The 23,591-nt window shown below is 52.2% G+C and overlaps 14 protein-coding genes across 14 annotated transcripts; 7 read left to right on the top strand and 7 right to left on the bottom strand.

Moving 5' to 3' along the window:
• Window positions 1–100: 100 nt before the first annotated feature.
• Window positions 101–376, top strand: IAQ61_011099 (uncharacterized protein; the record flags this gene model as incomplete). The annotated part of the gene is made up of 1 exon (XM_066099052.1): window positions 101–376. One exon carries the CDS (start codon window positions 101–103, stop codon window positions 374–376), a length of 276 nt encoding a protein of 91 aa, XP_065950571.1.
• A 290-nt stretch (window positions 377–666) lies between these two features.
• IAQ61_011098 (uncharacterized protein) lies at window positions 667–930 on the bottom strand (the record flags this gene model as incomplete). The annotated part of the gene is made up of 1 exon (XM_003843589.2): window positions 667–930. The coding sequence occupies one exon, from the start codon at window positions 928–930 to the stop codon at window positions 667–669; it is 264 nt and encodes an 87-aa protein (XP_003843637.2).
• A 1,051-nt stretch (window positions 931–1,981) lies between these two features.
• Window positions 1,982–3,242, bottom strand: IAQ61_011097 (uncharacterized protein). Its single transcript, XM_003843588.2, has 2 exons — window positions 2,337–3,242; window positions 1,982–2,236 (listed from the first exon to the last, which is right to left on the bottom strand). The coding sequence occupies exons 1-2, from the start codon at window positions 2,433–2,435 to the stop codon at window positions 2,030–2,032; spliced, it is 306 nt and encodes a 101-aa protein (XP_003843636.1). The 5' UTR covers window positions 2,436–3,242; the 3' UTR covers window positions 1,982–2,029.
• Window positions 3,243–3,358: 116 nt separating this feature from the next.
• IAQ61_011096 (uncharacterized protein) lies at window positions 3,359–3,968 on the top strand (the record flags this gene model as incomplete). Its single annotated transcript, XM_066099051.1, has 2 exons — window positions 3,359–3,369; window positions 3,563–3,968. 2 exons carry the CDS (start codon window positions 3,359–3,361, stop codon window positions 3,966–3,968), a joined length of 417 nt encoding a protein of 138 aa, XP_065950570.1.
• Window positions 3,969–4,340: 372 nt separating this feature from the next.
• IAQ61_011095 (uncharacterized protein) lies at window positions 4,341–5,275 on the bottom strand (the record flags this gene model as incomplete). Its single annotated transcript, XM_003843586.1, has 2 exons — window positions 4,341–4,938; window positions 5,019–5,275. The coding sequence occupies 2 exons, from the start codon at window positions 5,273–5,275 to the stop codon at window positions 4,341–4,343; spliced, it is 855 nt and encodes a 284-aa protein (XP_003843634.1).
• Window positions 5,276–5,739: 464 nt separating this feature from the next.
• Window positions 5,740–7,579, top strand: IAQ61_011094 (uncharacterized protein; the record flags this gene model as incomplete). Its single annotated transcript, XM_066099050.1, has 3 exons — window positions 5,740–6,657; window positions 6,708–7,456; window positions 7,510–7,579. 3 exons carry the CDS (start codon window positions 5,740–5,742, stop codon window positions 7,577–7,579), a joined length of 1,737 nt encoding a protein of 578 aa, XP_065950569.1.
• Window positions 7,580–7,810: 231 nt separating this feature from the next.
• On the bottom strand, window positions 7,811–9,412 carry APM1 (AP-1 complex subunit mu-1-like; the record flags this gene model as incomplete). Its single annotated transcript, XM_003843584.1, has 5 exons — window positions 7,811–7,891; window positions 7,994–8,365; window positions 8,418–8,904; window positions 8,959–9,317; window positions 9,374–9,412. The coding sequence occupies 5 exons, from the start codon at window positions 9,410–9,412 to the stop codon at window positions 7,811–7,813; spliced, it is 1,338 nt and encodes a 445-aa protein (XP_003843632.1).
• Window positions 9,413–9,745: 333 nt separating this feature from the next.
• IAQ61_011092 (uncharacterized protein) lies at window positions 9,746–11,251 on the top strand (the record flags this gene model as incomplete). The annotated part of the gene is made up of 1 exon (XM_003843583.1): window positions 9,746–11,251. One exon carries the CDS (start codon window positions 9,746–9,748, stop codon window positions 11,249–11,251), a length of 1,506 nt encoding a protein of 501 aa, XP_003843631.1.
• A 1,028-nt stretch (window positions 11,252–12,279) lies between these two features.
• On the top strand, window positions 12,280–12,549 carry IAQ61_011091 (uncharacterized protein; the record flags this gene model as incomplete). The annotated part of the gene is made up of 1 exon (XM_066099049.1): window positions 12,280–12,549. One exon carries the CDS (start codon window positions 12,280–12,282, stop codon window positions 12,547–12,549), a length of 270 nt encoding a protein of 89 aa, XP_065950568.1.
• Window positions 12,550–12,685: 136 nt separating this feature from the next.
• On the bottom strand, window positions 12,686–14,023 carry IAQ61_011090 (uncharacterized protein; the record flags this gene model as incomplete). Its single annotated transcript, XM_003843582.1, has 1 exon — window positions 12,686–14,023. One exon carries the CDS (start codon window positions 14,021–14,023, stop codon window positions 12,686–12,688), a length of 1,338 nt encoding a protein of 445 aa, XP_003843630.1.
• Window positions 14,024–14,300: 277 nt separating this feature from the next.
• IAQ61_011089 (uncharacterized protein) lies at window positions 14,301–17,339 on the bottom strand. Its single transcript, XM_003843581.2, has 2 exons — window positions 15,843–17,339; window positions 14,301–15,796 (listed from the first exon to the last, which is right to left on the bottom strand). Exons 1-2 carry the CDS (start codon window positions 17,156–17,158, stop codon window positions 14,581–14,583), a joined length of 2,532 nt encoding a protein of 843 aa, XP_003843629.2. The 5' UTR covers window positions 17,159–17,339; the 3' UTR covers window positions 14,301–14,580.
• Window positions 17,340–17,571: 232 nt separating this feature from the next.
• Window positions 17,572–19,146, top strand: IAQ61_011088 (uncharacterized protein; the record flags this gene model as incomplete). Its single annotated transcript, XM_003843580.2, has 1 exon — window positions 17,572–19,146. The coding sequence occupies one exon, from the start codon at window positions 17,572–17,574 to the stop codon at window positions 19,144–19,146; it is 1,575 nt and encodes a 524-aa protein (XP_003843628.2).
• Window positions 19,147–19,263: 117 nt separating this feature from the next.
• Window positions 19,264–21,299, bottom strand: IAQ61_011087 (uncharacterized protein; the record flags this gene model as incomplete). Its single annotated transcript, XM_066099048.1, has 3 exons — window positions 19,264–21,018; window positions 21,081–21,092; window positions 21,141–21,299. The coding sequence occupies 3 exons, from the start codon at window positions 21,297–21,299 to the stop codon at window positions 19,264–19,266; spliced, it is 1,926 nt and encodes a 641-aa protein (XP_065950567.1).
• A 247-nt stretch (window positions 21,300–21,546) lies between these two features.
• Window positions 21,547–22,530, top strand: IAQ61_011086 (uncharacterized protein; the record flags this gene model as incomplete). Its single annotated transcript, XM_003843578.2, has 4 exons — window positions 21,547–21,726; window positions 21,792–21,871; window positions 21,992–22,057; window positions 22,204–22,530. The coding sequence occupies exons 1-4, from the start codon at window positions 21,558–21,560 to the stop codon at window positions 22,528–22,530; spliced, it is 642 nt and encodes a 213-aa protein (XP_003843626.2). The 5' UTR covers window positions 21,547–21,557.
• Window positions 22,531–23,591: the final 1,061 nt, after the last annotated feature.

Genomic DNA, 23,591 nt, shown 5'->3' with positions numbered 1-23,591 from the left:
AACAGCCAGGATGTAGCAGTGGCAGATCACATGATACTCAAACCACCCGAGCGCATGAGGTTATATACGTCGTTTACAGGGGCACCGCCAGCTGCCAATCATGCAAGACCACGCTGGCCGACCATTCAACTGGACAGTCCAGCTAGAGAGGAACAAGGACAAGGACAAGGACAAGGACAAGGACAAGGACAAGGACAAGGACAAGGACAAGGACTCGGCATGGATGGAAAACAAACTGCTGCATCTCTTCATTCCCTCCATGTGCAAGACCATCTTCTTCTCTTCGGTAGCCCACAGCAATTACCATGTTGCTTGCGAGAATCCATCCCGTCAACGAACGCCATCTGCATGCAATCCATGCGCGCCTGTGGTATAATAATAACAAACAACAACAATCCTAATAATCACAATCAGCCCCCCAATAGACCTGTTCTTCATGTGCTACTCTACGACTCCTTGCCTTCTCGACGGACTCAATGCTCCATGCCGTTCCCATTTCAGCGGCCCACGAAGAAATGCATGGCAGTCGGCCTTTGCATGCAGCTCTTTGGGCTGCGACGCGGGCCAAGTCGATTCCAAGGGAAAACAAAACGTAGGTAGGGCGATCATCTCGCGTGTCCAAGATACTGTGATGAGCAATATGCATTCTCCCTAGGTGCTTGGTCGTCAGCTGCAATCCACCTCTTCGAGTACGAGCAGGTCTATCCGACAACAGCCAAAAAGCGTGGGGAGGACGACGCACTTGGTCAGATCACTGCCGTCAGCCTTTGCCCTTCGTGTCTCCAGAAGCGGGGGTACAAAAGGCAGGGCAAGGGCGGAGACGACATAGCCGGTTGCCAGTGTTGCCTTGAGTCGGTAGTGTGGGTCGCGTGGTAGCTGTGAGGAGTAGCGCCTGATTTGGGTCATGGCATGTGTTGACATGGCTGCCATTGTGTGGATGAGGTTGGATTTCGAGAAGAGCAGAAAGTACAATGGTGATTCGTCAAATGGAAAGAAGAAGAGGGTTGCAAGAACAATCGGCAGACAGTCTGATCAAGGGGACGACGGATGTGCTGCTATATTGTACCGATGGAGGCGGTTGGTGGTGTACGAAGACAGCAAATGTGGGGCTCGAATGGGTGGCTTCTTGGATGGAGAGGAGTGGTGTGGTGGGTTGTGGGGTCGAATCCGGTCCCAACGACAGTACAAAGTACCGGTAGAAGACAGAAAGTCGTGCGAGTGTTTGCGGGTTCCCAGGCCAAAGTAACGTCGTAGCACAGGCACAGACACGGTTAGCTGGCCAGAGTAGGAGCCTTTGCGAAGTTTATATACCTACCGACTACCGGTAGTGGGGGTCAGGCCCTGTGTCCATCATATCAGATGGCTGTTGGCAATTCCTCAAAGGGAGAAACTCGGTCCATTCAAATCACACCACACTCGTTCGACCGAGCGCGCATTGCGGCAGAAGCTTCTCCCGCCCTGCAACTCCCTTTTGCCCACGACGGGATATGCTGACGGCACGGCACAATCGGGTGAACTGGGAATCACGACATCCTCTGCAAGCGGGTTGTGGGTTGTCGTCAGCCTCGTCAGCCTCGTCAGCAGTAACTGGCCGCTGTTGATTGGCTCGCAGGTTGCGGGTGACCTGGGCGAATACCTACCGTGCATGCATGCATGCTTCTGTTGCCTACATGAAAAACACACACCACTAAACACGTCCATCTCGCTCACGGACTGAGGTTTGTGAGGAGAAACTGGAGCGACGAATTAATTAATAAACCTGTGCAGGAAATGTCTGTTATGCTGCTGAGGTTGGACTCGCAACTGCGCGTTCAAGGGCAAAGGTGTGAATGGCAAACGGCCTCGACGTTGCCAAGGTAGGAACACAACAAAACACCAGAATCAAGTCACCCATCCACATAACATTACGAGACGGCGAGTTCCACGCAAGACTGGCATCATTAGGAGATGTCTAACTCTCTCTCTCTCTCTCTCTTTCTATCCTCCCCACCCTCACCTGCCATCTCCCTCAAGCTCCTGAGCCTCCTTTTCAAACAGCAAAGTACACCATAAGCATCCCTTCAACAAAACCCTTTGCAGCCGCCTTCATCTCCGCGTGTGCCGGGCACTCTTCATCGTAGTACTTCTGATCCTCTTCGCTTTCAAAGATGGAAGTGGCTGCGACGGTGTAGCCTTGTGCTCGCGCATCTTGTTGAGTGGGGCCGGCTTCTATCGAGCGGATGTAGGGGCGGCCGTTCTATTGTATGATGTTAGGGTGTGAAGGTGGGGTCTCTGAGGAAAATGGGAACGGAAAGTAAACATCAGGTACACAAGGCCAATGCAAGGAACGGATGTACCTTGACAGCTTTGGTCGACATGGCGTTATACATGTCGAGAAGCTTTTGACGGTCCTCTTCCTTGCGGACTTTGAACAATGCTACGCGGCGAATGGGCATGGTGAGGACGGGCAAGGACAGTCGGGTTCGAGATGGGAATCAGTGATGAGTTCTAGAGGATTGAATACAGCACGAGGATATCCAATAGGCCTGATTGACGTTCGAGATGATAACTCTGACTCCTGAATCCAGACGCATCAATGTCGGAGGATGCAGCTTCGGGAACTTGAGAGACCCAAGAGCTACCCCACATCGGGTACCAGTCCCCAGCCGGGTAGCCACTTGGGGTATATATGCGGAATTGCCGCGGTTAAGGGTTTCCGGGATTGCGGAGGCCACAACACGTTCCGGTCATACTGCCGATGACACATACGGCCAACTGTCCCTGTCTTGGAACTGCGGATATCCCATTGCTCAGTTCACGGCGTGAACTATCATCGCAAGGAGAGGAAACGGCAGTGGACGTTAGCTCGAGCTACTAGCATTCATTTTACATGTCTTTTGGCCGGTTATCCATGAGAAGTATATGTCCAGTGCAATATGACGTCACCTTTTCTTGTCAGAAAGCTTCCTGTGTTGTGTCGTGGAAAAGAAGTGGTGATGGGTTTATGGAGTGATGAAGGATCGGCTGAATGTCAAGGTTCGTAACCAACTTGAGGTGAAACAGTATTGACAGGAGACTTCAGCAAATTACATCAACATAGTTGACCACACGATAATGGCTGTCCTGAAGACGGAGCAGAGTGAGTCTCCCGCGACGAACGTAGGGAATGGTAGATGCCGTGGTCTTATCTCCGTCCAATCGCCGAGCCAACTCCCAGGCAAACCCCGTCAGCCCTACGGAATCAGACCACTTTCATCACTAAACACAACCTCACAAAATCTGTGGCGCACAACAAACTCAATCAAAGCTTCTCACCCACACTTCTACTAGCAAACGGAACGCAGAAAACCACACAAGATGAACACGGTAGGTTCAAGACATGTCGCAATTGTGAGCCTTGCAACATTGAACTGACGCGCAATTTGCCCATTAGATAAAATCAGTATAGTACGTCACCGACCGACCCAGCCTATGAGGAGAGAAGAAGATGACTCCAACCCACCATCCTACCCTAGTACCCTATGCCCACACATGCAGACACACACAAAAATACACAAAACTAACCGAAATCCCTCCTCACCAGCTACGGCTGGGCGACCCTCATCGTCGCCGGCGGCGGCGCCTACTTCTTCGCCAAACGCAGCATCAACGCCGACCGGGCACAAAAAGCCGAACTAGACCGCCAAAAGCGACAGCGGGCGTGGGAGCTGGAAAAGTCGCTCACTGCCTCGTCCTCCTCGGGCACCCAGCGCACTGCGACGACGCCGCTGAACCCGACGGCTACGACGGCCCCGGGCGGTGTGCTGGGCGAGATGCAGAGGAGGAGGGGCGAAGGAGGGGCGGACGAGTCGGGCCCGAGTGCAGAGGCGAGTCGCGATCCGGCGCCTACGCGGCATGAGGCGGAGAGTGAGGAGCAGAGGGCGCGGGAGAAGAGCAAGTATGAGGCTAGTGAGGCGTATAGGAGTAGGAGGGGGGACAGGTTTTCGTGAGCTTGAGCGTGGAACAAATTGAGAGCGAGAGCGAGAGAGTGTGTGTATACTAGATTTCAAGGCACAGGCGGGGAGCCGATGGGACAAGGCTCCACTCTTTTTGTACAAGTACATGGAATGAAGGTAGTCGAAAGAAAAAAGGCAAGGGGCAGGATGCGAAGAGGACAATGAACATGGATGTCTAGACTTGATCCCCGATACTGGTCTGATTGAACTTTGCATGGCTTACTTTGAACGATTCCACCAAAACGCCATACGATAGAACAGGATATACAGCATAATAGGGTATACAGCGATGTGATGCATGTCCTCTTGTCTCATCTCATCTCACACCTCTACACACACACTCATGCAACTCTCTCTCTCTCTCTCTCAAGCAAATAAACTGCTCCTCGGACTATCCCTTCGCTTCTCATACAGCCACTTGTTGTTCAAGCCCACACTTGCTTTGCCCATCATGGGCGTCGGCGTACCCGGCCCACTACTCTCGCTCCCGCTGAACAAGCTGCTGCCGAGCTCACCCCCACCGCTCCCACCACTATAACTCGCCCGCTTATTCGCCGACGACCCCATGGCGCGCTGGAACAACGGACTGCTCGTACTGACGCCCATGTTGCTCTGTCCAGGGCTAAACGGGCTCCCCGAGTTGCTCCTTGCAAACGGACTTGCACTGTGATCTTGGGAGCCGAAACTGCTGCTGCGCGGAGTGGAGCGCGCATAGCGGGGCGGTGTTACGTAGTTTGGGGACGCATAGGCGGAGCCGGGGGTTTGTGCCAAAGGGACGTTGGTCTTCAAGCCGAGAGCGGCGCGTTGCGAGGGCGTGAGGGGGATGTCAACGATGTCGTCGGGTTTGTAACGGCGGATCAAGGGCCAGAGGTTTGCAACAATGTTGGCGACGAAGATTGTGCGGATGAGGAGGGGGATCCATGAGGTGAGAGGGATGTAGGATATGAGGGCGTTGATCGGGGTGCTGGTGGGGATGGTGGTGTTAGTTGGACTTTGTTCTTCGACAGAGGAGATCATCTGAATGGGGAACAATGGAAGACGTACGCCGCATAGCTGAGGAGTTTGAGCTGCGAGGTGATTGCGCTACCGTAGAAGGAGAGGAACAAGAGAGTAGAGGATACGACTATGGTGTGGACGTTTTGTTGGTCAAATGTTGTCGCGTACTGGCGCTGGGCAATCTCATCGAATTTGGGATGGCGCCAGGCTCCGTTGGGCGTCTCTATACCCTGAACGGTTGTTGCCGTGGGTGTTTGGGGGGTTTTGGGCGTGGTGGGCTGCTGTACGACTCGAGCTAGAGACATGGCGAAGGAAGTTTTGGTGTTGTGTGTGTGTGTGTGAGGAAGAGAGAGAGAGAGAGAGGGAGAGGTAGAGGGAGGGAGAGATGTGGGCGTGTTGATTGACCTCTGTTGTTTGTTTGGCTGCCGTCTGGGTGTGTGGTTAGTGGCTGGCAGTGGTTAGTAGTAGCAAGTCGCTCGCGGGTTATAGCAGGTGTCGTTATCGTGACATGGTGACTGGGCGTGGGTGTGGTTGTGGTTGTGGGGTGTTGATGGGAGATGCAGTGGATTGTTTTGGCCGACGTGCAACGACTACTCTAGAGTGGGTTAGGTGCCGGTTCGCCCCAAGTCCGTCGGCACGGAGCTTCTGTTGGCGCGGTCGCGGGTGTCTGTGGTCCCACTAGCAACCGTTCATCCCACGCTCCCCTCCCCTGCCCTCCCCTCCCCTCCCTTCCCCTCCCATGATCAGAGTCACATCTCAGTGAACCACCATGCCCGGCCTTCTCGACCAGCTCGATGCAGTCATTTCCGACCAGTTGGCGACATGGAACATCTACTCCACTCTCCTCGTCTTTGCCATGCTCGCCTTCCTTGCTTTTGTCATTTACGATAGCAAAGATGCCGACACTCACCCACTGCTACTTGCTAGACAGGCGCAGGCCTCATACGTGCGCCAACCGGGAGAGTCGGCCATCTTCAGGTCGCCCGAAACGCCTCATGGCTATCCCCTCCGAACCGGCCTCGCCGTCAAGATACCCGGCGCACCCATGTACTCTGCCGGCAAGGATGGCGACCTGCAGGACATCTGGAAGCGCGTCACGGGCGAGATTCCCCTGGAAAAGGGACAGAAATCTAGCGGGACAGCAACGCTGATGACGGTCCGGGGCAAGGAGGGCGTCTCCGAACACGCCGTTGACGACATCACCAAGGAGATAGCCATTATTGGCAGCCACCTGAAGGACCACGGTGCGACGAGAGTGGCTGTCTACCTGCCCAACAGTGTCGAGTTCCTGGCCGTCCTCTTCGCCGCTGCCTTCTACGGCTTCACTCCCATCCTGATTCCCTTCAACCAACCACACCCGACCCTCGTGGATCTCTTGGTCAGCACAGGCGCTGACGCGTTGATTGCGGCAGCTGGCTCCATCTCACTCGCCGAGGTCGGCAAGGGCGCTCCAGGTCTCCGACAGATTGTATGGACGGTCGAGGAGACAAGCAGACACATGGACTGGAGCGAGGTGCCCCAAGGTATCGGCGGGAAGATTGACGTTTCCGTATGGCACGAGCTCGTGCTAGAGCAAAAGACCAGTGCTGTGCAGCTGCCTGCGAACAAGGACAAGGCGCCCAGCGTTGCCTTTGTCTGGCAGGAGGCTCCTGGTAAAGCAGCCGAAGTGGTCGAATTCACCCAACAGGTACTTCTGCCTCACCACTGTGGACACGTTCCTTTTGCTAACATGACCAGAACTTGGCCGCTGCCATCGGTGCCTTGATTACTGCTCTGCCGCCCGCGCCTCGCATCAACCCCTCGGACACGTTCCTTCCGGCTGATGCCTTTACAAACTCGTATTGCTTATGCTTAACTCTGGCCGCGCTCTTCTCCCATGCTACCGTCATCATCAACTCGGTTGCAGGTCCAGGTGTCGACCTGACGCTAGCCAGCCGCTCCATTGCGCCCACAGTCACCGTCATCTCTGCTGAGACGGCTGCCAAACTTCACAGCACTACAAACGTCTCCATCACAAGTGGAGCAAAGAAGCTGGCTCACTATCTCGAATCACGCATTCTCCAATCCGGTCGTTTACCCACAGATTCGCTACTATCAAAGCTCAACCCACCAACAAGGGCCAATGTTGGCAGCACGCCAGGAAAGCTACGGCTCATTTTCGTCTCGGAGCGTGCCGGCCACAATACGCCTCCACTGAGCTCAGAGGATCTTTCCGATCTTCGCATCTACACCCAAGCCCGTGTAGTCTACGCCTTGACAGCTGCCAAAGTTGCAGGCGCTATCGCACAGACTAATGTTTATGATTACAGGACAGGCAACACACCAGCCAACAAGCACAGCCATTTTGGCGTACCCCTGAGCTGTGTAGAGATCAAGTTGAAGGACACGCCGCAGCTCAAGACAACGGATGAGCGGTCTGTTGGCGAGCTTGTGGTTACTGGGCCTGCCGTGGCTGGTGGAGAGGTACATCTTGGGTTCAATGGTCAGTAATTGTCTCCAGTCTCAGTAGAAACTAATGTGAGTTACTGACATGGTACAGCGACCGTGCGAGACGACCATACACTGGTATATGTATAGAAGCAATTGACAACAACGAAACCTACATTTAATCGTCGATATCTTTTTCCATGCCTGCCTAAAGTCGTAAAGAAGAGTCCTTGAGAGCTAATGATGATTGTAATTGACAAACGGGAAAACTTGACATGTACAGTGTGGCGGTGTTGCAACAAGACTGCATGCAGCTTGGTGGGCACAAGATGAAAGTTTTTGATCGTCTGCATCATGATTATATTGGTATATTTCGTCGCCGTGCATGGAAATTCTATCCATAGACTTTGTGTCTAATTCACGTCTGGTAATCGTACGGCAATGTCGCCAGATTGCGTAATGTACCGCACCCATGGAAGCGAAGGGTATTGTAGCTATCTCGATTGTTAGTTCGTCTACTCGGAAGCACAAAAACCAACAAGAATGACCAGGCCGATACAAGGATGAGCTGATCTTTGGGGGGAAGGGAAACATACCTTTGGCTCGATGATCTTGAGGTATCGCACTTGGATACCAGATGTGGTGAAGTAGGGTATCTCAAACTTGACATTAATCGGTCGCTTGGCCTTTCCAGCCCCCACACCGCCCATGCTGCCACCAAAGCCACCCATCATACCCCCACCCTTGTCGTCGTCTCCGCGCACAGAAGGTAGGCCGAGCTCGGCACGCATGAGAAACTCCTTGCCGCCGCCAAACTGCTTGATCTTCCAGACTATCGAAGACGTCTCGGGCGCGTAGTGCACGGTCCCAATGTTCGTTCGGAACCGTGGACTATCGGCGTCTTCAGGTACAGGTATCGAAATCTGCACATTGTTGGCTGTGCTTCGTCGCTTAAACTGCGCTCGGGCCTAAAGCTTTCATCAGCGTACGATTCTGTTTGTCAAGCAAGAGCCAAGTCACCTTCAACATGTACTCTATGCGGCTGCCAGAGTGGCTTTCTACGATACACTCGACCCAGATCAAAGGCTTGACTTGAGTGTTGAGTCGGTAGCTCATCAGTTCAAACTCGCCGTCTGGTGGGATGAAGCTGATTGTCCGGTCGTTCTCAAATCTCGAGAGCCGCACGCACTGGTGGAACTTGACATCCTCCATCTCTACAGCCTTTCCTCGCGTCGCTCGGCCCGTTGTTTCAAACATGACCTTGTCGTTCAAGCCCAGTCTGAGCTCAGGCATACCGGACAGATAGCACTTCATCTTGACAGCGCCCAGAATCTCCGATCGAAGCACACTGCCTGTGGCGGATACGAGGAGGTTGAGCGACTCGATGACGTCGAGGAATACTTCGTTCTTGCGGTACCGGATGCCTTCGCTTCGCCAGCTGACGGCGTTGGTGACTGCAATTGGTGGCCGTGCCACTTCGAGCTTATGCGACTCTTGTGTGATGTATCTAAGCCGTCTGTTAGCAGTATTTCACACATCAATTTTCCAGAAAATCCCATACTCTTGTAATATCTTGGTCTCGGTTGTTTGTGGGTATCCAAAGTCCATCATCTCGTCCAGCAGCTCGTAGATGACTACAAAGTTGTCTCGTATACTCTCCTCCTCCAATTCCTTGAAGTATTCTGTGAAGACCTCGACGATCTTATGCAAGAATAGAAGAATCTCGGCCGCATTCGAATTTCGTTTTGTGAGGGCGAGGAGGTACAGGTTGTTGTGGCGGATGTAGAGGTAGTTGATGCCTTCGTCGGAGAAGCATGGCGGTACAGCTGAGCTCTCTTCTTCGGCCTCACTGAGCAGCACAGGAAACTTTTCGACGGCGGACATGGGAATGTCTCCCCTGTAATTGCGCGCCAGAAGGGTCTATATAGCCAGTATCAGTAGGCGTCCCTTTGGGCATGATTACCCCACAAGCGTACCTTGCCCTTGAGGTCGAGGAAGAACAACGCCGACGCCATCGTGATAAGTGAAAGAAAGGAGTTTGGTTATATTCGCTGGCTCAGATTATCGGATCATTGTGCGTGGGACACGAGCACTTCAAAGAGATTCTGTCTCGTCGCATTGCCAGACTCGGCAGTGATGCCAGAGTAATTGGGAGTCGCCGTGCACGCGCCCTGACGCTAGCCGTCTTAGTCACCTCCCGCCCGCACTCCTTCTCCACTAGACATGTGCTCATGTGCTCATCCTATGGGCATGACACCAACGCCATTACTTCAAGACACACATCAGCTCTCGAGGTAGAGCTCTCCAGGGCCAATGCAACATAGGCCAAAAATGCACAAGTCACTGCCATGGCCCCACACAAAAGATCGCGGACCGGGTGCTGGACGTGCAGAGAAGCTGGGTACAAGTGCGATGAACAGAAGCCATGGTGTGGCCGATGTATGAGATTGAAGATTACATGCCAAGGCTATGGGATCAAGTTGAAGTGGCAAGACGATGGTGCCAGTACGTCGAATAAGCCGCCTCAAAAAGCCAGGAAGAATCAGATTCGTCGTTCGGAACCAACATCTAGTCCAAGCTCTACTTTGAGTATCTCATCAACACCCACCATGATATCAAGCCCACAAGATCTGCTCTCGTCGTCAGATTCGGTTAGGAATATGGATAGGCTACCAAATACACTGCAGTCAACATATGGATTGTCCCCGGCTGACCGGTGGCTGCTTCACTACTGGATCGATCAACTCTCGACGTTGATTTCCGTTGCACCAAAGCATAATGGCATGGCTCCATTCCAGCTTCACTTGACATCAATGGCGTACGAATCTCCAGCGCTCCGCTCTACAATCCTCTCCATGGCTGCAGCCCACATGTCATCAGCGTCGGGGGATGTCACACTATCCATACAAGCCCATCGACATGAAAGAGATGCGATCCGTGAACTTCAGCATATGATTCGAGCTCCGACTAAAGTAGAAATGGAGCCAGCACTCGCCACTGTGATGATGATGCAAGTTTCTGCGCGCTTGTTCGGCGATGACGACGAGGCAAGCGTTGCGAACCATCTCATGGGTGCCAAAGCAATGATTGCGCACTTTGGTAAAGGTAGTCAGCCAACGTCATCTCGTATCCGATTCCTTATGAGTCTGTTCGCATATCATGATATCCTGTCATCAGTCTCAAGGGGCGCGCCGCCACTGATCAACCATGAATCGGACTTTGCAGCCGTGGAAGGCGAGAGGGACATGCAGAGCATCGCCAAGGTTTTACTGATCGTGGCACGTATTAGTGAGCTGCAGGACAGGATTCGACAGCGAAGAGTAGGAACAGAAGAAGCTGCCCTGAATGAGGAAGAAGACGCTATTGGAAGAGAGCTCCAACAGAGGTTACTTGCCATGGACTTTACGTGTTCGACAACCACTGCAACCGTCAATGGTTCTGATATTAGCTGTACGGCCGAGGCATACAGACACGCAGCATTTATCTACCTTTACCGAACCTGGCTCGATATCGGCGCACCCAATCGCATCAGTGTTGATCACGTCAAGCGGTGTCTGCAATACATTGAGCGAGTAGAGGTTAGCTCTCCTGTTACCTCTGCACACGTGTGGCCGCTGTTCACGGCAGGCTGCGAAGCCATTGACGAGGAGCAACGCGACTTTGTACGAAATCGTTTCGGTGCCATGTACACTTTGAAGCGGTTCCCGAGCTTGAAGCGAGTGATGAGAGATATCGAGGATGTATGGGTTGCCAAGGATTTGGAGCAGCAGATGAAGGGGCAAGACGGGATGGCCAAAGTGGATTGTATACAGGTTATCCTAAAACGGAGAGGTCGTGAGGTAGACCTTGCATAGAGGTTGAAGTGTGTATGTGAGAGTTTTAGGACACTGAGAATCTATGGGTTGTCGAGAAGTGATAAGACTGCCTCTTTGAGACCGAGTCTAGTTAAATACATCGTTCTCATTGTAAACACACTTTGTCCCATCCAATGGGTAAGTGCTAACACCTCCAATCACTCTCATGGTGGTGAACCTTGTGGAACACGACGAATACAAGGTCAAATCGACTGGCTTGCCGTTCAGCCGTCCTAGTAGATCCAGACATTTGAGTGGCCAACCTGGTGTGGTATGAAGACTTGTACGAGCACAGCGATCATCTGCCAGCTAGACTACAAATAAAGCATGCTCACTCGTCTCGGTCCATCACCTTCAAAGCTGCTCCCTAGATGTATTCAGGGAAAAATACCTAGTGATGAAGCAAGCTTGCAAGAAAAGCATGATTTTGTACCGCTCCTATGACACCGCCTGCGCAACCGAAAGAATGCGCAGCCAGCTCTAATGGAGCACTTGATATTTCCTCTCCGCAGCGCTGAATCGCAACAACCCAATAGGAAAGACTCGGTACACCTCAATACAAGACGTAGAGAGGCATGTGAGATGGGTCGTTGAACTGTCTGATGGTGCGTGAAGGAGCGCAAGGGGAATGCACGCATCGCCAGAGTTTTATTTGCATCGGAGGGCTTGGCGTACCATTCTGCTTTCGGTTAGGCGGTGGGTATCCACTTTTCGCTGCATATACGGACTAGCTTGAAGTTCAAATGTTTGACAGATGCCCATCTCAAATCAAACAACAGCCATGTTTTTTTGTATATTCGTGTTGTTCTCACTTCGTGATTATGCTTCATGCCGCTGTTTACAGGAAGCGAGTGGCGAATGTGCAGACTTGCACACAGGACTTTTGACTACGTTACCATGACATTCGAAGCTTCTTCCTGGACTACCTAAAGTGCGAATCGACCTGTCTATGGCGTTCCATCTCTGACTGGCTGTATTCTGCCAGAATAGAGACAAATAACCTGACAGAGCGGAGTCAGTTGGTCTCCATGTTGGCGGTGTTGATCGCGGGCATGCAGGTGAGAGAATGTGGAGGGTGGATGGTGGAGGTTGTGAAGTGTGTGGTGTATATATATGTAGAGAAAGTGTTTGCAGATATGGACGAGCTGATCAGAAAGGAGTTTATGCGAATGGTTATGCATAGTGGTGGTAAGGCTATCCCGCTTGTGGAGGTGCCGTCTGATTTTGGGAGGCTCTATGGAGGTGATGCTGGCGGAGATGATCTGGGTAGGGTAGATGAAGGCTCTCCGTTGGAGTAAAGTATATAGTACACAGAGATGTGGGCAGCACAACTAAGCTAGTCTGATATCTTCATATCTTTGCCAGCATGGAATTCGTCCTCGGACAGCCCGCTCTTCAACTTCCAGACCCCATCCGGTACATCAAAGCACGCAATTAGCCACTCGTGTCCATTGCATCATCTTCTTCTTCGTTCACCATCCCACATACCCGATCCAAATCCGCAATCATCTTCTCCCTGAGCTCCTTACTCGGCCAACCCTCCTTCTGCACCGTAACCTTCTTATCCCCCCTCCACAGCCGCGGCGCCGGCAGATTCTTACCCGTTTCCTCATCTACAAACCCATGTAATACAAAATCCAGATAATACTGCTGGACATTGAGGCCGCGCTCTATGCTCTCCATAATGACCAAATCCACCACAGATTCCATCTTCTTACCACCAAGTTCCCATCCCTCCTTGCTCAGCAGTCCCGACTCCTCAACCGGAACCCCATTCTCAGTCTCGTCGTCGAGCCAGCTATACGCATCGGTATCGAGATCGGTTCCAAGATAGGTACGCACGACGATATCCGTCGCGGTGTCATAGTCCAGTACCAAGCGCCCATTCAGCACCTTCCACAGCGGCACCAAGCTCCGCTGCGTAAGCAACGCATGACTCAAACCGCCAACGCCATTGCCCAGCACCGTATCCGTGAACCGCATATCCAACTTCACAAGGAAGTGCTGGAAATGAAAGAAATCCGCATCCGTCCAGATGTTGCGGTCCTGCAGAAAGGAAATACGCAGCCGCTGCGTTTTCATCTCCATGACGCTCCAGAACTTCATCACCGCGCCGCACACACCCGCAGGCAATCTCAAACCTTCAAGGCCCAGAAGTGTCAGGATACTGCGTACAATGCTTTCCCGCCACAGTACCATGCCCACCCATCGAAAACTTGGGACGTCGCGTGCCAGCCACTCGCGTCGATCCATGGGCCGGAGCATGGGATCGGAAATGCAAAGCTGCGGGTACACTCGCCAACTAAAGATATAGCTGGCCAGTGGAGCGTGATACTTGGCATAGTCATGGATCAAACTGACGCTGAACTTGTTGAGGCGGTAGTGGAATTCTTTGTCGATGGCGTAGAGGGCGGTGATAGCTGAATAAGGAAGTCGCAGCGCGAACTGGAAGAAGAGGTTATGGTGGCGAAGTAAGGCTTTGTAGACGTTGAATGGGTTAATGGGGGTGCAGGTGTGGTTTGGGGGGACAGAGGTAGAGGGAGATCTAGGTGTTGTGAAGGCAGCAGGCGTGGAGGCAATGTCAGACCCCCAGATTGGTGCAGCAATGTTGCGCTTGCGGTGGATGTGACGATGGAGAATATTCGGCGTGCTAGCCATTTTGGCGGAATGAGATTGATTCAGAGGGGGAGGTGGATAGGTATCGGAGGCTGCGCGCTTGTTGCGGCCCTTGGGCGCTGAGCTGGTGTGCGTTGGTGCCAGTGGAGGATCCATGGTGAGTGTAGATGAGGTGCTAAGTGAGTTTTGCGGTTCAAGGTGAGTGTTAGATGGAAGAAAACAGACGAGGAGTAGTATGCGGACATTATAATAAGTTCGTTAGCGCGGGGCAGGAGCAAACGATGAGTGGGTGAAAGTGAGAGAGAAGGGAATCAGCCGACCACTGGAGCGTAGAGTGGGCGTAGCCACCACCAGTGTTGCTCACGATGTACAAAAAAGAACCCCCCCCCCCCCTTCGCGTTACATAGATATCATATTATATCCATTCATGACTCAGGTCCAAAAGGTCGAAACTTTTCTAATTGCCCTACATCACCCCTAGGGGTTTGAATTCTGGTCAGAGTGTTCACGTGCTGGAATAGTCTATGATGACTACCATGAAGCCAAGGACCCAGCCTATTGTAGAAGCAATGAGTGGCTTCCAGAGTGCAATGCATGAATGGGTCTACCCAATTTCTTATCCTTGAGCACAACGACAACATGCATGGAGCACCTTGAGCATCTCTACAATGCACCAATGCTCTCTTATTCTCCTTGCCCGTGTCTTGCTACCTCTAAACACCACCGCCCCCGCCAAATTCCTCGAACAACTTTTTCTGCTTCTCCCACTCTTTCCTCAACTTCTTCGCCCTGCTCTTATTCACCTCTACCCCATCCTTGTCCTTGATTGGCATTCCATCCTCATCCCAAGCGCTCCACTCCTCCGTCCTGAACATGACCTTTGGATCAATCTTGGCCTGCTCCATCAATCTTGCTTTCTTCTCCGCTTCCTCCTTCTCACGCTTGAGTTTTGCCTCTGCTTTCTGCTTGGCAATAGCTTCCTTTTGTGTGCGTGCTGCGGCTAATTCCGCATCCACCGGGCGCACCATTGCGGGTGCGTTTTCGCGGTCTTCGAGGTAGATGCCCAGGTTCCAGAGATGTGTGTCACGAAGCTGGTCACACAAGTTGAGATACTCCTTCGCCGGTGCTTTCTTGGCCGCCAAGTCGCGCAGATTTTCTTGAAAAGTGGACAAGACTTCTGCATAGTGAATTGCGGCCATGTCTTGCTTTTTATTGACGCTATCTTGTGATAAGATAGATTCGAGGACTTCATCAGAAAGGTCGCCTGCAATGGCATGCTGGCGGACGGCATCGCGTTCACGGGACACAGCGTAGACGAATTGTTTGGCTGCGGCGGGAATGTCCACACCGGCCCAGCCGATAGTGCCGTCATTGGGGTCGGCGGAGCCGTCTAGACCAAAGACTCGGACGATACGCGTGATGTAGCGAGCGATGTCGAAGGAGAGGCCATCTGACAGCCCAGACTTGCTGGCAGAGTTGTAGTCGGTGATCAATTGGGCGATGGTGCGCATGGCAGTCGGAGTATCAAAGGAGTCTGCGAGTGCATTGTGGACTTTTGTCTTTGCGGATTCAAATGCTTGTGTGATTCTCTCTTCTTCGGTGGTCGTTGAGGTCATGTTGGGGTGTACTTCGAGATCCTTGACTTTGTAAAAGAAGTTGGAGACGTAGCTCTCCCATGAAGCGCCTTGCTTGCGCATGTCGTCTGTGATCTCAATACCGTCATGCCATCCGCCAAGTAAAAAGATGATGCGCAAGCTGCGAGCGTTCCAGTCCTTGCGTGCTAGAGCCTCACGAATGGTGGTGAAATTCTTCAAGCTCTTTGACATTTTGCTGCCGGATATCGAGAGATGGCCCATGTGTAGAAAGTAATTGACCCATTGGTGCCCACCGTCCTTCCCTGACCAATGCGCTTCAGACTGCGCAAGTTCACTAGATTGTCAGTGCAAGTCAAACAAGAGGAAGACATGGAGCTTACTTGTCGTGATGCGGAAAGCAGAGATCGATACCACCAGAATGGACATCCATTTGCTTTCCTAACACGTCACTAGCCATGACGGAACATTCGATGTGCCAACCCGGTCTACCAGGTCCCCAAGGTGAATTCCACGCAGGCTCTCCTGGTTTACTTGACTTCCACAATGCGAAGTCTGCATCACTGCGTTTCTCTGATGTCTTTTGCGTTGAAAGAGCACCTTCTCCATCGGCCTGCAGACCCTTGTCACCACGATTCCATGGCTCAAGACGGGCGTAGTGGTTTCCGGGAATCTTTTCAAAGCTGTCAATGTCGAAGTAAACTGAGCCATCTGAAGTCTTGTAGGCGAAACCATTGTCAACAATCTTCTCGACGAAGGTGACAATCTGGTCTCCATATTCTGTGACTCGTGTCACGACGTGTGGATCTAAAACGTTCAAGCTGCGCATATCCTCGTTGAAACGAGCTTCATACTTTTGGGTGAGCTTTGTAAAGACGCTGTGATCGCTGGCATCGATTGTGGAGCCGTAAAGAGAATCGAGATAGGGAAGTAAGACATCTTCGGCCCCAGAGTAGAAGCTGTCGACGTCTTTTGGCGTTGATTTGGATGGTGCCAGTAGCGATGTGACTGCTGTGCTGGCTGTTCGGAGATGCATCTTAATCTTCGCTTCCTTGTCGCCTGGTGGCCCTGTGCCATCTACCGATTTGCCTTGTATAACGTTGGCATACTTCTCTGCGGATTCTTGGTTGAAGCTGCCAATGTTGACCTGGTCACTTAGTAGCGGTAAATTCTTCTTGACGTATGCGTCAAAAGCCTTGATGGTTGTGTTGATGACTTCCTCGGTGACTGTAGGGTTCTGCTTCTTGAACTTGGCCAGTAAGTGCTGCTGCCTCCCACGGAGAATGATTTTGTCGTCTACATCGGTGATGTTCTGCACAAACAGAAGCTTGTATTCAAAATAATCTGATAATATTCTGCGAAGGATGTCGATGGTGACATAGTTCCGCGCGTGCCCAAGATGTGCATCATCATACACTGTAGGGCCGCAGTTGTACCACTTGACCAGTTTGCCTTGGGGATCGATGGGTGCAAACTCGTTCTTTGACCGCGTAAGAGAATTCCAGACCTTGAGTTTTGCAGGACTCGAGGACTTTGGCTCCTTCCATGGCGGCTGAGTGGTACGTGCGGGCGTCGCCATGACGGCTGAATATCTTACTTGAAGCGGCCGGCTGGACGATTTGATGGTCGAGTAACGCAGTGGATACCGGCGATTTGTGGTGATAGTCCTTTGAATCAGCGAGACGTAGGCCACTACCATGTGGCGCGCAGAGTGAGCAGGGCCCAAACTGAACAAGTGGCCAAAAAGGAAAAGACTCAAAGGACGACCATCTGCTGACCGGGTGAGTCAGGGGGATCCAAGACTAAAGTGAATATGTAGTCGTGTCACGTTTGTTAGGTGGTTGGTGGGTGGTTGTGGGCTGGGTTGTGGTGAATATCCCGGTCAGCCTTTCCTTGGCATTTCCCCCACCAAAAAAAAAAGAAAAGTCCCAAGGTTGTCGGTATTCGGAGGTTTATCGCCAACGAACCTGACGAACCTGACGGGAACCTTGGAACGATAGGAATAGAAATCCCAAAAGCATCCTCGCCGCAAAACGCAAAGACCCATAGCGAGGACTACCGGTACAGACTTCTTCACTCACTCGGATCTTCCCAGAGTCTTTGCCTCTTTTAATGGCTCCCATCCTATCGCCATTTCTGGACCCAGGAACTCATGCGACTGCACATAGTCTCGGCATCCTTCAACTGCGACGAGACCACCTCATTCCCGCTGTTCTTGCGCCAGACAGCGACTCTGAATATGCAGAGGGCAAGGTCGAGAACACGCGCTTTGGCTCCTATCCCCACAGCACTCTCGTTGATCAGCCGTGGGGGACCCAGATTCTTGCCTCGATTGTAGATACAGGATCGCGTGGGAGGTCGAAGAAGAGAAAACGTGGCGATGCCCAAGACAGCGACGCGTCAGAAGCACGCGTGGAGAGGCCAGAGGCTCTTAGAAAGGAAATTGTAAAGGCTGCGGCAGCAAGCAGTGGTTTTGCCCATCTCGTTCCACCCACACCAGAGACCTGGACACTGTCGCTACCACATCGCACCCAGGTCGTCTATACGCCCGACTACAGCTACATCCTGCAGCGGTTACGTGCAAGGCCAGGTGACCACATCATCGAAGCCGGCGCAGGAAGTGGCAGCTTCACGCACGCCGCCGTCCGCGCAATCTACAACGGCTACCCAGGCACCTCCCCGCCCAATGGCGACCAAGAACTTGCTGTCGGTATCGTCCCCAGCCGAAGAAAGCGCACACGGCGTCAAGGTGGCGTATACAGCTTCGAATATCACGAACCCCGCGCAAAGCAATTGCAGGCCGAAATCATCGACCACGGTCTCTCCCCCTTCGTCACAGTGACCCATCGCGACGTCTACGGCGACGGTTTCCTCCTCGACGATGCCTCCAGTCCCGACGCCGACATCATCTTTCTCGATCTTCCCGCTCCATGGCAGGCCCTAAAGCACCTCACACGCTCTCCCCCCACCGCTGAAACCCTCAATGCGGTAGCCTCCGAAACCGCACCCCCCGGCAATACCACACCCGCCGTCGCTCCCTCGCCGTCCACATCCTCCAAACCTTTTTGCTCCCCCCTCAATCCCCGTAGCGCAACGCGCATATGCACATTCAGCCCTTGTATCGAGCAAGTTACCAGAACCGTGTCCGCACTCCGCTCATACGGCTGGCTCTCAATCGACATGGTGGAAGTCCAAGCCAAGCGCCTCGAAGTACGTCGCGAGCGCGTCGGCCTGGCCGAAGAAGGCGTAAGGGGAGGAAACGCAACGGCAGCAAGTGTGGACGAAGCCGTACAGCGGCTACGAGAGGTCGAGGGCAGAGCGGCCGTGTTTCATAGTCTGCAAAAGGAGAAGCAGGAAGAGATTATGCGTGCGGCGGAGGCGAAGAAAAGAGGGGAGGCGGTGGAGGCGGTGTCTGCGGACGGCGCAAATGGGGCCAAGGGTGGGAAGAAGGGCGGGAAGAAGGTGGATGCTGGTGTGGCGCCGCAGAGTAAGCAGGAAAGGGTCGAGCAGACGAAGAAAGAGACCGAGGGACGAGCGTTGTTCAAAGAGGGCAGGCTGGTGCATAGGACGGAGCCGGAGTTGAAGACGCATACCAGTTATCTCGTCTTCGCCGTGTTGCCACGAGAATGGAGAGAGGCAGATGAAGAGAAGGCCAAGAGAAAATGGACCACGGAGCAGAAGAAGTAACAACTGGTATATAATTACTACATTTGCAATACGAATGAGATACCCATTATGATTACCCGATGTGATAGTTAAATTGACTGAGAACAAACATTCCCACTACATGGCCCACCTAGCAGCTCAGCCCCACACAGCATCCCGTGCCCTATGACTCCCCTCTCTCTCGGGTGGCGTACTAACAACGTACGTCCACACTTCCTCCCCATCGACAAACAACCTGTAATTCAACAAACTCTGCTCCCCATGCGGTGGATTCGTAATCTCCACAGCGCCAAACTTGCTGTTCCCGTCGGGTAGATACTTGACACATACATCATCGCCATCCTGCTCTTTATAAGTTCTCAGCGGCAGGTAGAACATACTCAACGGGCTTGTGCTAAACTCATGTACCGTCGCGCTGAGTGGCCACTTGCCGCCTACAGGAGGAGGAAAGGCGGTGGCGGCAAATTCATGGCGGTCGCCGCTGAGGACAACGACACCAATGGGTGAATGGCTGGACAGCTCCCATGCCGCTTCGAGGATGAGGCGACGTTCATGGAGGTGTCCGCCCCATGTATCTTCAGATCCAAAGTGCCAGTTCTTGGTGAAGGGCGTACCCGTGACAATGAATTTCCAATGAACGCCAGGTGGTGGAGGGTTTTGGATCCATGCGAGTAGATCAGCCAGTTGCTGTGCGCCAAGCATGGTCTTGTTTGGGTCATTGGCATCTTTGCTGGCGCGACTGCGATATCGTCGCGTATCGAGGAGGAAGAAATCCGCAGGGCCTTGGGTGAATGAGAAATAAGTTTGGCCTTTGCGGTGGGGAGGTGGATTAGGGGCGGCATTGTAGTGTGTAAAAGCGTCGTAAGCCGGTACAGCGACGCTAGACATGTTGCCGCTCCAGTCATTTTCGATCTCATGGTCGTCGATGACGTGTATCCAGGGGAGATTGTCACTGACAGCGGGCCAGGATGGGGAAGAGTAGACCTGTCGATATTCGCGGCGATAGGTTTCGTGGTCTTTGCCTTGACGGTGCGGGACATCGACATAAATGAAGTCGCCGAGAAAGAGCATAAAGTACGGCTGAAGGTTGGGGATCCAGCGCGCTAGGTGCTTCATTCCGGGGAACTCGAGTGGGTGTTGGAGGGGTGTGTACGGTACACGGGGCTTAATGCAGCTTGAGTGTACAAATGTGTATTTGTTGTCTTTCAGTTGGGAGATGTGCCCAGGCCGTGGAGCCGTTGTAAAAGTACCCGTCTTGTTCCCATTCGATGTTTCCACCACGTACTCATACTGCGTATCCGGTCGCAGGTGCTCGATGTTCATGACAGTTGTGAAGTCGGTCTCATTGGTCAGCCATCCGCTGGGCTGGCTGGCGAAATGCGTCTTGTGCATCCAGGAACGATTGGGCTCGTCGGTGGAGCGGTAGAGGACTCGGACGTCAAAGGCGTACGGTTCTCGCACTAGAATCTTCGCGCTGTTCTCCGACACGTAACCGACGCGTCCAAATGACGCGTCATGACACTGATGGAACATGGGCGCGCGGTACACAACGTCCAGAACCATGGCAATAAGCGCCATGTTGATGGCAAACGTGATCCAACTCCATAGCGCCGACGAGGGACTTGGAAGACCTGTGAGTAGCGTGCGCAGTCGTTTAGGGTCCCTCTCCTCCAACTGGATGGTTTCCTGTACGTCTACCTCCTCGAGTGAAGGGTCCCCGGCGCTATCAATCAATGGCTCCTCTTCACTTGAGTCATCGCTACGATCAACAGTCTCTTTGACAATGATATCGAGCTCATCGGATATGACCTTGTATTGCGCCGTGTCTTGAAAGCTCGTGAAGAAGGAAGGAATGTAAACGAGCGTGAGAGCTGTCGCGAGCGCCGGTACAATCTGGCAGATGGAACATCAGAATACCAATGTAATCATCATTGCGATAACTTGAAAGTACTCACAGTGGTAGGAATCTGTGAAACATTAGTGTCCAGTGACTGAGAGTTATTGAAGAGACATACCCATCGCAAAAAGACCCATACACTTAGGCGAAGTGCTAGCGAGCTGATCAATGTAAGAGTGTCGCTTATAGAAGCCATGGCTGTAAAGAGAGTCGCATAGCTCAGCTTTTGAGGCTGCTCCTTTGGTGGAGACGTTGCGTGCTCGTGAAAGTTAATCATGACAGTATATGACATGTGACGTCAGCGGGAGCTAGCATGAATTCGGTATAGCGGACGTTACGAACTCGACGTCAGTCGTCGCGTATTATGGCACTGCGTTCGTTCATGCACTGTAAACTTTATGGTTTCGAAAATGTTGAGTATCACAGGCCAAATTGTTAGAGTGGAAAGTGGCGCGTTGAAGAGTGGGAGATTTTCATTGGAAGCGACATTCACTGAGATGCGATCCTCTCACATTCCTGAAAAGAGGAGGATTCCATGATAGAAGTTTGGCTTGAGGGTCATTATGGAACTATGCAAGATATTGGGTGGACTGCTGCTGATTTACAGGAAAAGGCAACATTGTTATGTCTGCGCGCATACGAGTTCTATGCGCTGCTCTCCGACCTCGCGCCCAAGTCCGCCCGACTATACGCATTGCCGCAATGTAGGTGGTTGTAAGCATTTTCGTGGCTCTGATATGCTAGTATATTGACTGCCATGGCACACAAGCATGGGTATTATACGGCCTTGTCGCCCCCCTGAAAATCGAGTTCCCTGATGACGAAAATGTTCACTTTCAAGAGCGCCTGGTCTAAGCATACATCCATCATCGGCTGAATGGAAAAATCGAGTTAAAGCGTACATTGATTCATAGTAATATGCTTCTCGATCATATGCCCTGGACCGCCAACCGATAGACTCGCACATAGGATGGGGCATACTGGCTCCAAGGGCCACCGCAGAAACATACATCTGCTTTACGGAGAAGAAGAGAAGTGAGTATAGCGATTACAGGAGCAAACATGCGGTCAAAAGTCGATCTGAAATTTATTGGATGGCAGAGAATTCCAGCAATGCCTGGCGTTGCTGTTTCGAAATTTCGCTGCGGGATTCTAGCGACTTCACCTATTGATCGCGGCAGGCATTGGGTGCTCGGAACGCCCTGTACGAGACCGCGGTGATTGGAGTTTGTGCAAAGAAAGGGTTTCTAACACTGGAGCACATCTGTGTGAAGGCATTGTTGTCCTCAAAATTGGCCCTGTGGCCTGACGGTGTGCATTTTCCCTGCAGAGTTGGAGTCGAGCTCCAGAGGACCGAGAATCAGCACTATAGCCCAGACCAATTTGTGCAACATAACAATCATGTTCTCAATGGGGATCCGACAATGTTGCGTCCGCGCCGATATTTTCCTACTGCTTCCAAGCTGGCGTTCCGTTCATCACATGCTCTTACCAGTACACGGCTCTGATCGCATTCCGACAGGCGCCAACAAACGGAGCAGGGTTGCTGCAAGGTTGAGTTCCAGACCGACGTCCAATAGTGACCGTAGGCTTAAGCGCACTATGTTATAACGACAGCATCTTATACACTTTATCGATTCGGTGTCGAATAAATTACGTGGTCCATTCATTCTAGTGGAACACACTCAGCACTTTTATGTTGCCAACGAACCGTAAACGAAATCCGCAGTGGCACCATTATCACCCCACCCTCAAATAGTTTGTTCTGGTGTTTTGGGTATACGTTACTATACTTGTATGAGGCGTGCATGTGTACGTGATTTATCGAGGTTGAACGTACTCGATTGCGAGTAAGACTGCAGCGGCTGTTGAATACGAAAGCTGGCTTTGCAACGGCTTACGATTGGCACAACAATATCATAAGAATTTGTACAATAGTCTCCACTGGAGATTATGCGATGATCCTGCAAATATAGAAGCTAGCGAGGAGCAGTCCGTGGGGATATTGTACTGAGTACTGTCCAAAATGGTCGAACTTCCAGGTCGTCAACAATACTCCTGATACCTACACGGATCTTGAACCGTCACTGGACCTTACGCAGCGTTTTCGCAATTAAATCTGGTGCGATCTGGGCCAAATAATTTTGCGACCGGAAATCAATACGCCGAGTTCTGGAAGAGATGTATTTCATTGTCAGTCCAGCAGCCTGCCAAACCCACCTGATAATTTAAAAATCTTGTCTCGAGGTCTCTGTCATCACCGCATTGCGATGACATCTACTTGCGGTCAGTGACGGTACTCGAAGCGAACCCGCTTATCAATAAAATCTGATGCGTATGCGGAGGAGCAGGAATAAGGATTAGATCATGTGATGCCATGCCGGAACCTACTGAGATGTTAGCAAGGTGCTCAAGACCAACCTACCTGATATGAAAAACCAAGCAAAATACGCAACCGGATCCTCACTGCTCTCATTCCAAACTGGTAGGTTAATTGGTGAACAGCTTACTGACGTTGTCAGGTCGAGCTCAGGCCAATCGACCTGACAACGTCAGTAAGCCGTTCACC

This window comes from Plenodomus lingam (assembly GCF_022343315.1).
Source record: "Plenodomus lingam strain CAN1 chromosome Unknown scaffold_20, whole genome shotgun sequence".
NCBI lineage: Eukaryota > Fungi > Ascomycota > Dothideomycetes > Pleosporales > Leptosphaeriaceae > Plenodomus > Plenodomus lingam.
The sequence above is the reverse complement of the archived record's forward strand: the minus strand, read 5'-3'. Positions and strand labels throughout refer to the sequence as shown.

Coding starts and splice junctions, on each gene's coding strand:
- IAQ61_011089 (XM_003843581.2), bottom strand. CDS start 17,158: ATGGTAGTGGCCTACGTCTCGCTGATTCAAAGGACTATCACCACAAAT. Junction 15,797..15,842: donor TGCTTTCCGCATCACGACAA/GTAAGCTCCATG, acceptor CTGACAATCTAG/TGAACTTGCGCAGTCTGAAG.
- IAQ61_011097 (XM_003843588.2), bottom strand. CDS start 2,435: ATGCCCATTCGCCGCGTAGCATTGTTCAAAGTCCGCAAGGAAGAGGAC. Junction 2,237..2,336: donor TGTCGACCAAAGCTGTCAAG/GTACATCCGTTC, acceptor ATCATACAATAG/AACGGCCGCCCCTACATCCG.